The 13,656-nt window shown below is 50.0% G+C and overlaps 1 protein-coding gene across 1 annotated transcript in view; it reads right to left on the bottom strand.

Annotated features, from left to right (window-relative positions):
• The window catches only part of LOC144093690 (nephrin-like), a 327,305-nt gene extending 317,152 nt beyond the window's left edge, over positions 1-10,153 (bottom strand). The window contains 1 exon segment of the mRNA XM_077627281.1: positions 9,924-10,153. Within this exon segment, the coding sequence (XP_077483407.1) occupies positions 9,924-10,017 (94 nt within the window). The 5' untranslated portion in view covers positions 10,018-10,153.
• Positions 10,154-13,656: the final 3,503 nt, after the last annotated feature.

Genomic DNA, 13,656 nt, shown 5'->3' on the forward strand with positions numbered 1-13,656 from the left:
ACGACCGCTACAAGGTCTGCTGCAAAAAAAAAAAAAGAACGAAAGATGGCGGAGAGGACGACAAGGGGCCGAAATAGACTTGAGTCGCTGTTCCTCCTTCCCCCTCACGACGGCGCATATAGAGAGGCGACGCGCTTGAAGATTTTTTTTCACTCGGCCACCACCTCACGGCGCTGACCGGCCGTCGATCCGCCTCCGCCACCATCAAGTCCGGCGGGACGCTGCCCTAATGTGTTCCGCACCGTGTTATTTCCGAGATCGCAGCGGCCGGTAGAGCACGCGGGCGCTCCACGTGTGACCGGAATGCAGGGCGGCTCTCTCTACAAACTGGGAGAACAAAACGCTACAAACACGGGGCGCACGACGACGATGCAGTCCCGCGAGGAGAGGAGGGATGCTGCTCGCCGGTTGGCTTGGCTGGATGACGCCGTTCGGAGCGCCTCGCCGACGAGGAAAAGAATATGGAAGAACAGTAACAAGTGCAACCGCTTCCTCCGGCCGCCGCGCTGGGCGTTGCGAGAAAAGATGGAAAGGGAGAAAGAGGAAAGCGCATTCGTACTATATGCCGCTAGTCGTGCCGTCCCTGCTATACTTGTCTGCATCGACGCTCTTTTTTGGTCGTGTACCTACCACGCGCGAAGAGCGAGGTCGCCGCAACCCCGTTCATTCACTGCGATTTCATGGCGGATTTACTTCCCCTTTATTATTTGCTTTTATGCGTGTGCGTGTGTGGCGTTTCTCTATTCGTATATATTTCTTCGTACCTGCCTCCATTGGTATTTCCAACTCGTTCTACGGCCTTTTATTTTGCGTTTGTTCCTCGGAATCTGCGGAATTCTGCCCTCCGCTATTTTTTTTTTGTCTCTGTCAGAGCGCGCAGGTACGCGATGCAACTCCTCCCCCTCGCCTGCATGGACCACCGCAGAAACGACCACCGGAGGGCATGGCGATACTCGCGAGAACAGAGCGGAATCAAAGCCGTCTTTCCGCGCAGACCTGCCACTTTTTCAGGATCACGACGTTGACCAAGGATGGGCACACACCAGCCAGAGAGCGGCGGCAATGTGTATACACATACGCGGCGTCTATATGGCGGCCGGCCCCGGAATGAAGTGAACGAGCCCACCGGCGCGGTGTGCACTTGATAGCGGGGCCTGCGGGAATTGTGGTTCGTGAAAGGGGTGCGGGGAGGGAGGGGAGCAAGGGGTCGCGATCGAGAAGGGCTGCCCGGCCAGTCGCGTCTTTGCTGCTATAACCACGAATGGGACGTGCGGGAAAACTGCTCACCTTCGCTCCCTTCAAACCCTTCCCTCACTTGGCCCCCTCCCCGTCAGTGGAGCTCGAGTAGGGAACTCGTCGGCAGCCGGCGGCCGAGTCTCGCGGGGACGCCAGTCAGTAAACGGGGCTTGGCAGTCGCGGCACCGAGCCTCACCCGTCCTCATGCCCCGTCACAAATTGGGAGTTCCATGCATCGGAGCGAGGCGGCGTTGGGAGGGCGCGCGGTTTCGTGTAATAAGCGTCTCTCGAGGGAGGAGGAGGAGGAGGAGGAGAGACGGCGGCGGATGGTTGAGGAGAGAGGGTGGGGGTTGTTGTTGTTGGTATGCATACACCGGAGGGGGCGGGGGCCGGCGTCGAGTCTGGCGGCGGCGTCGCGCATGGCCTCTCCTACCTGTATGCATGCGTACCGTCACGCGACTGCGTGCCGTGATTGCATGCCGGGGCAGTAGTCGCCCTGCGCGGTGGTCGTATTGGCCGAGATTTGAGATGCGTGCAGAGGTTTTTGTCTGCGTGCGGATCGCCGTCTGCAGCCGTCACGCCTTCGCGTGAACCCGTGTTCGTGCGTTGGTGTGTTCGAAAGGTGTTGAAGCGTTCGAGGGCAATTCGGCTTCGGCGCCGAACTGTACGGGTCCCCGGCCGATAGGTCGCGATCGGTGAAAGAAACTAGACAGAGAGAGAGAGAGAAAAAAAAAATAAGCGCGAGACCTGAGTTACACCGTGGGAAAATTCAATGAAAAGTTTTCGTCGGACGCTGTGTTGGGACGAACTTTGAAACTCGCTTGGCGGCTTGAGGCGCCGAATTGGTGCGAGACGGAGTCATTTATTTTTCTTTCTACCTTTTTTTTTTTACCGAGTGGATGAAACGCTCACGCCCCGATCTGCATATAAATTCAGTAAGAAGGCATTTCAAGGAAGAGCAAATGCCATCTACGTCACATTTCCAGACTGTGTGCGCATCATCTTGGGAAAAACTTTAGACCAGTGCCACACTGATATCAGCATGCACTGTCTACGTCAAATGAAGCACTAACATGACAATTGAAAAGCAAGCAGCGAAACGAGATCTTAGTTGAGGGGGCCTGAATTAACTTAGAAGACGCGAAAACCGCTCTGTGCAAGCGGCAGTAAACCGCCCCTGTATTTCATCTTGCATTTGTGCATTTGTGTTCGCGTGTCAGATGCTCCCTCCCAGTCAAGTACATATTCGCTGTTGGGAGCATTGCAGTAAATGATAATGTCTTCCGTGATTCGGAAGACATGATCATCGCCGGACGCGGGGCGTGCGTGCGACTTCTGCCGCGGTAAAGACCATCGACCTGGTGGAGCGACGCCCCCCCCCCCCCTGCTGCTCGTCGAAGATGCCTCATCCGAAGACGCTCGGGGCGAGAGCCGCGAGGCGTGATTTGAATAATTGATTGGGAGACGTCTACGCAGGCCGATATCGCACGCGCCGTTTCCCTCGCAGACAGGGGCAATATATAGGCAGCTAAAATATGGAAGGCATTGGTGGCTCGATAGTTGTACAGCCTTGGCGCCTTCGCGAGAGGAGAGAATAAAAATCGACTAAGGTCTATACGAGCTTGAAGACGGTGTGCTGGCAGGAGGCGCTACACCAGGCGCTCTCCCTTTACAAAAACTTCGTTAGACAGTCTATAGACTGTCTATAGACTGTCCATAGACTCCTGTCTATAGACTGTCCACAGGCTTCTGTCTATAAAGTCTGTATACAAACCCTACAGTACACTCTACAGGCAGTAAAAATCCTATGGACAGTCTATAGACAATCTATAGATTTATGGCCATACACTTTTAGTAGACTTTTGTCTATAGACACTCAATAGACAATGAGTAGACAAAAAGAAATATCTGTAGGAAGGCAATACAGTCCATAAGAAGTCTATAGACTGCCTCTAGACCATTTTTCTATTTCGACACTTCGTAGTGATTTTTTTTTCTTCCTTCATGCAGTGCAAATAGCTCCAAAAAGTCTCGTTTTATTTAGGCGCTTATTTGCTTAACTTTCAAGCAAGAAATTAAAAAAAAATCAGTTCTGAACGGAGTTAGAAGTTGAGAACTTCTTGATGAGAAGAACTATACATTTGAGCGCTATCTGTTGAGGTGTCGTGAATAAAAAAAAAGCAATTTACTCGCGCTCACTTTCGGTGACAGAACACGAAGTTCTTGCTCTCGAATAGATTTAACGTAATACGGCGGTGCCTGCTTACGTGCGCATTACTCTCGTCCAGTTTGGAAAACGACAACACAAACAAGATCGCGACGAGCGTCGCGCACTCGTTTTAGCTAAGCACAGAGCTAGCTCGAGTGAAAAGGAAAACGAGACGCCTAACAAGTGTCGTTCATTTAACCGCATCGAAAAGCATTCCAGAACAAGGCGCAGCTTCGAACTCTTCGCTATCTCGCTCCTAAAGTAGTGGTTACCACGGTTTGCTCCCCGTGGGGATTGGTTTAACGTTGACGTGTTCGCTAGGTGGTATACGCGAAATAAAATAAATAGCGACCAAGCGAAGCGCGAAGGGTTGCGGCGCTTATTTTGCTGCCGGCTTTTTATAAGACGCTGCTCGCTGCGCAAGGCTCGAGGCACAAGTGTGCGCTGTGTTTTCTGGCGCTGTACAAAACACAGCGGGCGCGGCGCACGCGTGTGTAGAAATGCACGGCCGGTTGAAAAGCGGGAACGAATCGGTGGAATAAATTAGATTTACGTCTCCGGAAACGACGGGTGTCCCTCGGCGTGCGGTGAGGAGGAAGAGAATGGGAGAGAGAGAGAGGCAGGAGGAGGAGAGGCTGCTGGAAGATGCGCCGGACGGAGGGGGATGCTCTTGAGATCTCGCTGGAGCCGCGCCAAGCGTTTCTTGTTCTTGGTCCTCGACGTCGTCGTAGTGAGTGTGCGGGCTCTGTTTAAAGTAATGACGATTAGGACGACGACGCCGCCGCTGTACTTGCCTCTCGAGAAATGTTTGCCCCGACGACGGACGCGTCAAGCAAAAACAAAAAAAAAACTCTAGGCGCTGAGCGCCTTTCATCTCTAGCTGTCTCTCCGTGAAGCGGAAAAGAAAGGAGTTTCTTGTATGTCGGTACCCCGACTTGGAAATATCGTGCGTCAGAATCACTGCCCTCGCAGAAAAAGAGCAGGAAAGAAAACGAGAAAAGAAACAAGCCTGGAAGACAAATGAAGCGACCGTGTGCGAACAGAAGCATATGGGCGCGCAGAATACGCTCTCCTCTATGGATCTGTGTCTCGACGTGCATGTGCGCGCTCGTGTTTATGGGTACGTAACATGTGGGAGAGACCAAGTCGGAAAACAATGGGAACCCTAGATGAAGCTTCTCCCAACGCGACGGGAATAGCAGCCATATGTGGTCTGCAATCTAATGCCCCCCCCCCCCCCCCCCCCCTGTTTCCAGTCCCTTCGCCTCGGCCGTCACTAAAGGCGTATTCCAATCAGCGATCCGGAGCAACTCTCTGAATCCGCGAATGAGCAACATGCGAAGGGAGTCAGGAGCCACACCATCGCGGTCCAATCAGAACTTAGGGTCTAAATTCGAATCCTATGAAACACGCTCTACGCTTTTGCGGAGGACCGCCGACGGAAATACCCCACAAAATTTGTTTGTTTGTGTGCGGCTTCATTCGCTAAAACAGTATAATATGCATTCCATGCTAACTTGCGCAGCTGTTTGCGAGCGTGTCAGGAACGCTTGCGAGAAAAGTTCTAGCGCTCCTGAAACGTCATTATTTTTTCGACCATTGAACTTAAATCACGCAGTGTGTGCCTTAATGCCTATCCAATAAACAGGCCTCGCGTCGCCTCTAACAGTTTTTTTACTGCGTTTTGAGACGTCTTGACAAAAAGAAGTGTAACGGGCTTGAGGGATCCAATTGGACACTCCTTAAAAGTCTCGAAGTCTTAGGCATGTCTAAGATGGGAGACTACGCGTGTACCGAGCATTGCGACCCAGTAACAGCGGTTCTATTACGCGCGGCCTATTTATTATCTCCGCATGGCGACTGACATGACCCTTTTCTCCCTCCCTCCTTCTCTGATTTCTTTGTTTTAACGTTTTACTAGTTAGCCGATACTGACAGTTTCGTTAACGAGGCTCACAAGTCACCGCGACTCTAATACAGAAATTGAGGCTTGATAAATACGTCGCACACTTTTTTTTTTCGGTTATAATCACCAGACCGAGAAAGGGAGGGAAGGAGGCGAAACACGTTCACTATTAATGCGCGAGATTTTCCCCGAGACACCTGCGCCGTTGCACGCGCAGCCCAAGCGGCGCTCGGCCGGCACCGAAAAATCCGCCGCGAAATGCATCTCTCCTTTCCCGAAAAGGCTCACGCTAGTCTGGCGCTGCTGCGAGGGGTCCTTCGCCTCATCCAGATTCATTTTCCCATAAGAGACTAATCGACCGAAATGCATGCGCCGCCGCGCGGCTTGGCCCCGAGCGGACGACGAAGTAGTCGTTTGTCTTGGCTTAAATCCCCGTTGCTCGAAGAGTGCGTGCGACCGGTTCCCTTACAAAGAGGGCGGGAGCCTATATCCGCACATGACGTGGAATCTTAAGGCTTCAACGCGTATAGCATACGTCTTTTGTCTCACGGTAAGGTGAGCTGCTGGAGAAGAAAGGTTTTTCGCAGCGGCTCCGATTTGCGAATGTATTCTCTAGTAAGCTAACATAGGCCCGAACTGGCTACAGATAACCCGGTGCATTGTAGATGAAAATGCGGGGAGTTATTTGGAGCAAGTTTGATGACGTGCTGCGTTGAGAAGCTGGTGCAATGACGAGAAAAAGGAAAAAAAAAGTTCGTTGTAGAAAGCATCTGACAATCATAGGTAATTTGTGGAGGAATAAAAACGCAATCAAAAGCAAATAAATGATACTGATCACGTGGTGAGGACCTCGCACGATCCAACAGTGAAATACTTAGTGAACTTCAATGCTCCGAGGAGCGATTGTGGGTTTATGAAGCAAAATTAAAAAAAAATAACTGTGATGTTCTTTTCATTGGTTGACAGTTCAGTTTGTGGAAATTGAAAATTTGTTTTCAAGATGGTTCTGTTTTTTTTTTTGGAAAAGAAAATAGAAAGTGCACACAGGTCGATGCGCTGGATAATTACTCATACGCCCCCTCACCGAAGCCATTGCATTAGCACGTCTAGGTGGCCGTGCACGATGCCAGCAGTAAATGCATTTGTAATTCTCCTATGATTTAGTGCGTCGCAGAACAAATTAAAGTATGAAGCCGCCCGCTCATTACACATATGAGCGGCTATAAAGCCTGCAAGCATCAAAGATGGCAAAAAAGGACAGTCCAAACAGCACGTTGAGCTCAGCTAAGCCGGGAGAATCTTTCGATGAGGAGGTTGCGTGCCTTTGCGTGATGTTAACCTTAACTTCCACTTCGAGTCGAGGCATCTGGCGTCGGCGTGGAGGGCTAGTGCTGCTCTCTCCGGAAGAAGAAAAAGCCGCCAAGACCGGTAGCCGTAACCTCCGAGGGCGATCCCTGGACGGCGACTCGCCAGGGAAGGCAAGCGCGCTGGGCTGGTTCCGCGGCATCCTCCTCTCTTCCTCTTGGCGCTTCTCGTCACGTGACGATCCAATTAGAACGTTGCTGTGGGCGCCGAATTCCGGACACAGCTCGGCGCAGAGTGAACGCAATGCGTCGTTTTCTTCCCACAGGGAGGGAGGCGGCGGCGCAAATCGCCCGCGGCGAAGGCCACCCTCCTCCCCGGCGAGCTTGACTTTGGCGTTTCATCCGCGACGCGTCCTCGTCGCTTGCGAATTTTTCGTTTGTTTTTCTTTATTCTTTCTGCCGCTCTGCGTGCCTTTTCGAGGGCTAACGAAGAAACGAGAGCGCGCAAAACAAGGAATGCAAGCAGTGAATCTCGATTCGCAACCGAGGACGCCTCGAGGCCGGGCGAGTACAGGCGGGCATTTGCCATCTTTAACGAGACACAACGACTAACGTTTTCCCCTCTCTCCTCTTCCTTTTTTTCACTCCCTCCCTTTCTACTTCTCCCCCCCCCCCCCTTCCCTTCTTCAAGTTCCTGGCTTTGAGAGCAAGAGCCAATGGCAAATGCGCTAAACGACATCTGATTATCCTGCTCGGATTGATGGGCTTTTTCTCTCTGGCGCTGCAGACCGATTGGAATGCGGTCAAATGACCTGACAAGCGAGCGTGCATGGGTTTTTGGGACCCGGTGCTTTTATCGAAACGAACTTGCATTTCGAGTGTTAACAAGCACCTTATCGCGGCCCGACAGTAGCTCTCAATGCTGCGACGCGAAATGCTAAACGCGGAGCAGTGAGCAATGGTGCACTTGAATCACCATTCAGGACGTTCTGGTAGTAGGAAAGCTTTGTCGGTGCACTTTTGCTACAGAAGTTCAGGGCGAAAACGGAATAAAATATACAAATACATCTAAGTCAACATAAAGTTGCACTTACAAGCGATAAACTTCTTGGCTCTCCTTTATGAATCCACGTACATACGAGCGCGTCATCGGGCTTTTTAAAGTTTATTTTAGGGAACGAAGTTGTGTAATACAATGAATCTGTTCGGGAGACGCTCTTATAAGCGAATAACCAGAGCATCGTAAGCACTTGCTTTTTCTGCAAAACGTCAGAGGACACTTTTCGGAGTTCACGAACACGGCATTAGGAAACAATGCAGTCATGATGGTGTGACCAAAGTGGAAAGAAGTAACTGAAGAATATAATGACCATCGAAGAAATCATATATTAGAACGGCGTTGAATCAGATAATCTCAGCTACACCCCAGTAATGAAAATGAACGACAGCTAATGACAGTAAGCACCTATACTTGCTGGCCTTGATACGACTAATTCACTGCTACAAATCTAATAATGAGACAAGAAGAAACCAATCAAATCTTGGCGCAGGGACCTTCCCGTTGGTATGATCATAACTACGTTATTAGTACAACACAAAATGTTAATAGCAAGCAGTCGGCTTCGACACACTGCGAAGAACGTTCACAGCCTCAAAAATCTCAAAACCCCTTTATTGCCTCCATGAAAGATGTGTGTATGTCAACTGAAACCATATAGCCAAATTTCTTTTTTTCTCAGGTATTCGGGGAAAAGCAAAATATTCTGAAAACAGCATTATAAATGACGTTATTAGACGCGTAAGCGAAACTTTAAAGGATTCTAAACTTAATCAGAAATGCTTGCACGAAGTTCACGCCCGGAGAGCTCAGGAGAGTGAGGTTAACTTTGTGGAACTGTTTTTATTGAGCGGCGGTAAAACCTAGTCAAGCTCGGTCACTGAATGGATTTGAAACTCTTTTCCGAAACAGTGCGGCAGTTCGGGTATGCGAAGTATTTCAGGAAAGGAATGCGTAGCACGGCAATGCAAAAAGAATGGTTATCAAAGCTGAAAGTCAAGAATGCGTTAAAATAACCTACACAGTGATCGTGGGGCTTCTGTAAAAACTGAAAGCAAAATTAATAATCGTTCACCGCGTCTTGCAGAAGTAAAGCGACACAAACAAATCAACACAGATACATTACAAAAGTGCTGCGAAGCAATGAGGATCGAGTGCAGAAAACTGAAGAAAATTACCATTTAGAAAGTGAAGGCGAACTTAAGGGGCTCAACGAACGCTTTACTATAATAACAGTTAATAGACTGGTATATATATTTTAAAAATACTTCCACCAGAACTGGAAAGTCTGATGAATCGGTAGAGCGAAGTGTGTTAAATGCGCGCCATGCATACTTTAAACCCAGCAAAAAAGATACACACAAATGCGCAATCTTTGGAGAAGGCGCTTTTTATTCTCCTACGACGTCAACAGGTGCGCACTGCTGAAGTGGGCATTTATGTCGCTTTACTCATTGGACTGCACAAACCAGCAGAAACACTTCCGTCGACGACTATACCATGTTTAAACGAAAGGTGACTGCAATTTTCTTGCTCATGTTAGACAGTGTGAAAAGCCAGTTTAAAAGCTATCTTGTTCGCGCCCACGCATTGACAGCGAGAGTGCGCCGCTGCGCAGCGCGCTCTCACCTGCACACCCGGGTGTCGTGCGGAGAAGTGCGCACATAGGCAACTCCGCACGCACCATAGCTTTCACTGGAAGGAGCGAGCATTCGTTGCAAACGCAATCCAGACATTTTGTCCGAAAGATTTCGCGTCAAACTTCCTCATGTACGCACGCCCGGGCCGATTATTTGCATATGCAAATAGGCTATCTGTATTAGTCGGGTCTTCGAGCAACCCTTACGACGTTTCTCATTTGACTAAAATTTCGCTGTAGATATGTCCGATGTAAACACGATAGGAAACCTAAACAGCTTATGTGAGCTAGAGGTGGGGAATTTTCGCATTTTCACACTGACTGGCGTGAAGCAGTGTTGTAATTTACGGTTGGAAGCGAACGAACAGAGCCCGCTACACTCTGAGCAACTGCACGCATGCGGCATTTTTTAAATCGACTGAGAACGCATAAAAACTCCCTTCGCTCTTCCTTCGATCTTTTTCCCGTTTCGTGCGAACCGCCACTTACTGCACTCAGAGCAACAAGGCAGCGTGGAACTGAGTCGCAACTTTCTCCCCGCGGGATGTGGTCAGGGTGCAAGGTATACCAACCTGTGTTAGCGAGGAGCAGGCATCCGGCGACGATGCGGAGCAGCGTTCCCGCGCGGATCCTGAGTCGGCGAAGAGGCGGCCTGCGGCACTGCATGGCGATGGTCGGCGGTGTCGCCTCCGTGAATGTCCCGCCGGCGGCGGCGAGTATCCAAGCCGAGTCACGCACTTCTCTCAGCGTCGCCACTGGCACGTCGCTGCCGTTTCTTTCGCGGATAGCACGCAGTGAACAGTCGGACAAAGCACCATAATATTAGCGCGCGCGCGCGCGCGTGTGGGATTCGAAACCACCAGTAGTCGAGGAGCGCGCGCGTTCACACTCCCCTCGTTCCAAACACACCCACTCGCGACGGAGGGACACGGTCGACGAAGGCGCCGAAAGACAGGCAACGGCCCGGAGAGGACAGCTGAGGCAGGCGCCGAAAAGTGAGGCGCAATCACGCACGGTCCAAAACTGTTCCTCGCGGAGAAGCTGCCAGCCGCCTCGAAGAATCAGAGTCCTCGGGGCGAGGAGCAAGCAGTCGCCGCGTGGGCCGGTCCGGAGGTTGAGTCGGAGACGCCGGTCCGGGAGAAACGCGCGTCGAAGCGGCGCGCAAAAACAGAGTCAGCTGCGACGAGGCGCCCGGTTGCCCCGGGAGGTGCGTCGAGGAGCGCCGGGAGCCTCGGGGTCAGAGCGCCGCCGGGGAACCGGAGAGGCTGGAGCTGGAACGCTGGACGGATGGCTGGAATGCCAGCGGCGGCGGCAGCGGGCGGCGCGCTGTTGTTCCTCCGATCGCGGCCACGGAGCCCATTGAGCCGAGCTGCGGCAGCGCGCCGTGCACGGTGCGGCCTGTGGCGCCCTCCTGCGGCCGGCGGCGGAAGTGGCGCTGCTGCCAGCGAAGAGCGAACCGCGTGGGTCCTGCTGCTGGAGTCGCCGCTTCCTCCGCCCTCCTCTCCCACTTTCCACTCTCGAGGCTGCTGCTCCGGGCACCAAAGGGGCCTGCTGGTTTCTCCTGCCACCTCCTCTTCACCTGCTCGTGCCTCGACAGAGAGAGTGGGCCCAGGAACTGTTTATCTTCTTCGTCGGTTGTGGTTTTGGTATATTAGCGCTTTTGTTTGACTCATGAGAACAAGCGTATCACATCTGCGAAGAACCTGCGGAGAGAGTGCTCTTGGCTCTTACTACAGACAAAGGAGAGATAGGGGCACGCGCAAGGGGTCCACTCGCAAGATTGTGAGGCTGTGTGATCAGTACGAAGGGCTATTAAACATCGGCTCTTCCAGTTTCGTGGGAAACCACGCCAGAGAGGTACCGGTGTGTGGGAAGAGAGTGCGATAGTCGAGAGAGAGAGTGAAGGGATCGTGTGCGCCTGCCCCAAAATAATCTGGAAGTCATGAAGAGGTTGAGAAGTGTAGCGCCAGCTATAAATATTCTACGTAGCGAGAGATCCTCCGTTGTAACGTCAGGAAGCGACCTGTCTGAATGGGGTGCATGTGGCGAAGATGCAATATAGAAGTTAGGAGGCACCCGCCGGACCTAGCTGCTCTGCTCGATTTATTCGACCAAACACTTCTCGCTTCATGGACAAAGACGGAAGAATAGGAGGATGTATACGTCATAAATGGCGGGCACTTTCCTTATTCGGCTCGCAGACGGTCTTAACCCCTCGCTTTCTTTCCTTTTGTATACTTCCTTGTGATGCCATTCGCTGGTGTTCTCGGGTTAACGCTCCTCGAAATGACGAGTTCCTGTCGCCCCCAAGAATTGTAGTATTTTTCCCGTAAAAAAAATATCGCTAAATAAATCACGAATGCTGCGGTCCACAGGTGATTCGTGAAATCTTGCACCATTTGCTTGAATTATTGTTTGAAAACAAAAATAGAGTATGTGTCTCAGTTGTGCTCTATCAGCCAGAAATGGCTAAACATGCTACACAAGTTAGTCCATTTGGGGACTAAATGTGCTGACGCAGCAATTTGTCCGTTAAAGCGAAGCCATTACTCCTTTAAGGACTAACTATGGTAGTTAGTGTTGTTACGAACTAACCGTTCCTTTTGAAGTGTAAGCCGCGCAGTTAAGTTAATTTTATACACTTTTGAATAAAAGCTTCTGGTTTAGAGTGAAGGTAAAAGCACCACCCTCGAGCAAACTGAAATACCTATCGTGTTTGTCGGTACAATTTTAATTTATCTTGAAATTTGAGCGTGAATAAACTTATGGGAACAGAATGAGCTTAGAGCAATAAAGTGCGTATATTATAGATGACAGTGAGATAAGGCCGAGAAATTCTATTCTGAGATTGAGCTTGTTGAGAAGAGTTTTTTTCGTAATTTTGTCTCTCTAACGTCGCAGCAAAGGCTGAGTTCGAAGCATTGTTGTTTTCAAGTTTGCCGTCTGCAACGATTCAACTTTCCTTAGCTCTCAGTTGCTGTGATTATTTCGATGGTTTGCTTTCAATATTTCTTTATAAATTCTAAAGCTCGAATTGCGAGGTTAAACGTCCCGAAACGACACATGGGCTATGAGCGACGCCGTAGTAGAGGACTGCGGATTTGTTTACAACACCTGGAGTTCTTCAGTATGCGCTGACCACGCACAACACATGAGCGCTTTTTTTTCTTTTCATTTCGCCTCCACTGAAATGCGGCCACCTCGGCCGAGATTCGTCCCCGCGACCTTGGTATCAGCAGCCAAACACCAAAGCCGCTCTGTAACCGGGATGGGTCAATACCCCTTTCTGCGCGAAGTCACCGATAGGTGTGAGGGTTGTCGTATCCCGTTCTTCATTTTTGTTGCAAGAGATCTGCAGGTTGGAAGGTTTATTTGGTACAAGTTGTTGCAAGGGAAGCCAGGGGAAATGCTCTGTGAACAGCTTGAGAGATACCGACTTCCTCTTCACACAACGGCATAACGCTATTAAGTCAGCAAAGGAAAAGATAAAAAAAATAGTATAAGACGACCACATTTGCTCAGCGTATAGAGAAAACATAATTAATCCACACGCATCACGCAATACATGCATATAATTCAACATCGGCATAGCCAGTTCATATATTAATCTTGGTCCCATTCTAGTGATGAAAGACTATCATAGTACTATCGATACAATCGAGAGTTGTGTCACTATCAAACTATCAACGGTAAAAAAAAACTATCGATTGTGGTATCGATAGTCGTATCGATAGTAATATCGATGGCACTATCGATAATACATTCGAACTCTCCCAGTTACCTTTTAAAGTGAATTGTCCCGCTTTTGCTTCTCAATTTAAAGTGGTAGTCATTTTATTTAACTCTGGCAAGCTGTCACAACCCCGACAGCTATCTTTAAAATTGGTTAAATTGTACACAGCTCGGCGTGTAGAAGAAAAATACAGTAGGCTTGCACAGTGCATGTGCCATGCTATCATGAGCCACAACAATTAACGTTCGCTCTTCTTCTTGCGTCGTCTTGTTGCATTCTTAGTCATGCCATCGAGTGCCTTCGTCACGTTGTGATACATAAATAAATATGTTTATGTAGAACTGCTTCCTGTGGTCTGTGATTTTTTGCTTGTAATCAAGTTTTTTTTTATCTAGCTATTGTATCAAGATGTCCCTCGTGTCTGTTGTTCTATTGGAAATACTTCCGAGGTTTGAGCAATAAACCGCTGCTGCGCTTACAGCATCACCGCCGACGAAATGCTTGATAAGCATCGCCATACATTTCCACAAGGTAGATATCACCGCGCATCTTCTAGACAAGTATGCTGCAGT

Source organism: Amblyomma americanum, chromosome 6, assembly GCF_052857255.1.
Source record: "Amblyomma americanum isolate KBUSLIRL-KWMA chromosome 6, ASM5285725v1, whole genome shotgun sequence".
Classification (NCBI taxonomy): domain Eukaryota; kingdom Metazoa; phylum Arthropoda; class Arachnida; order Ixodida; family Ixodidae; genus Amblyomma; species Amblyomma americanum.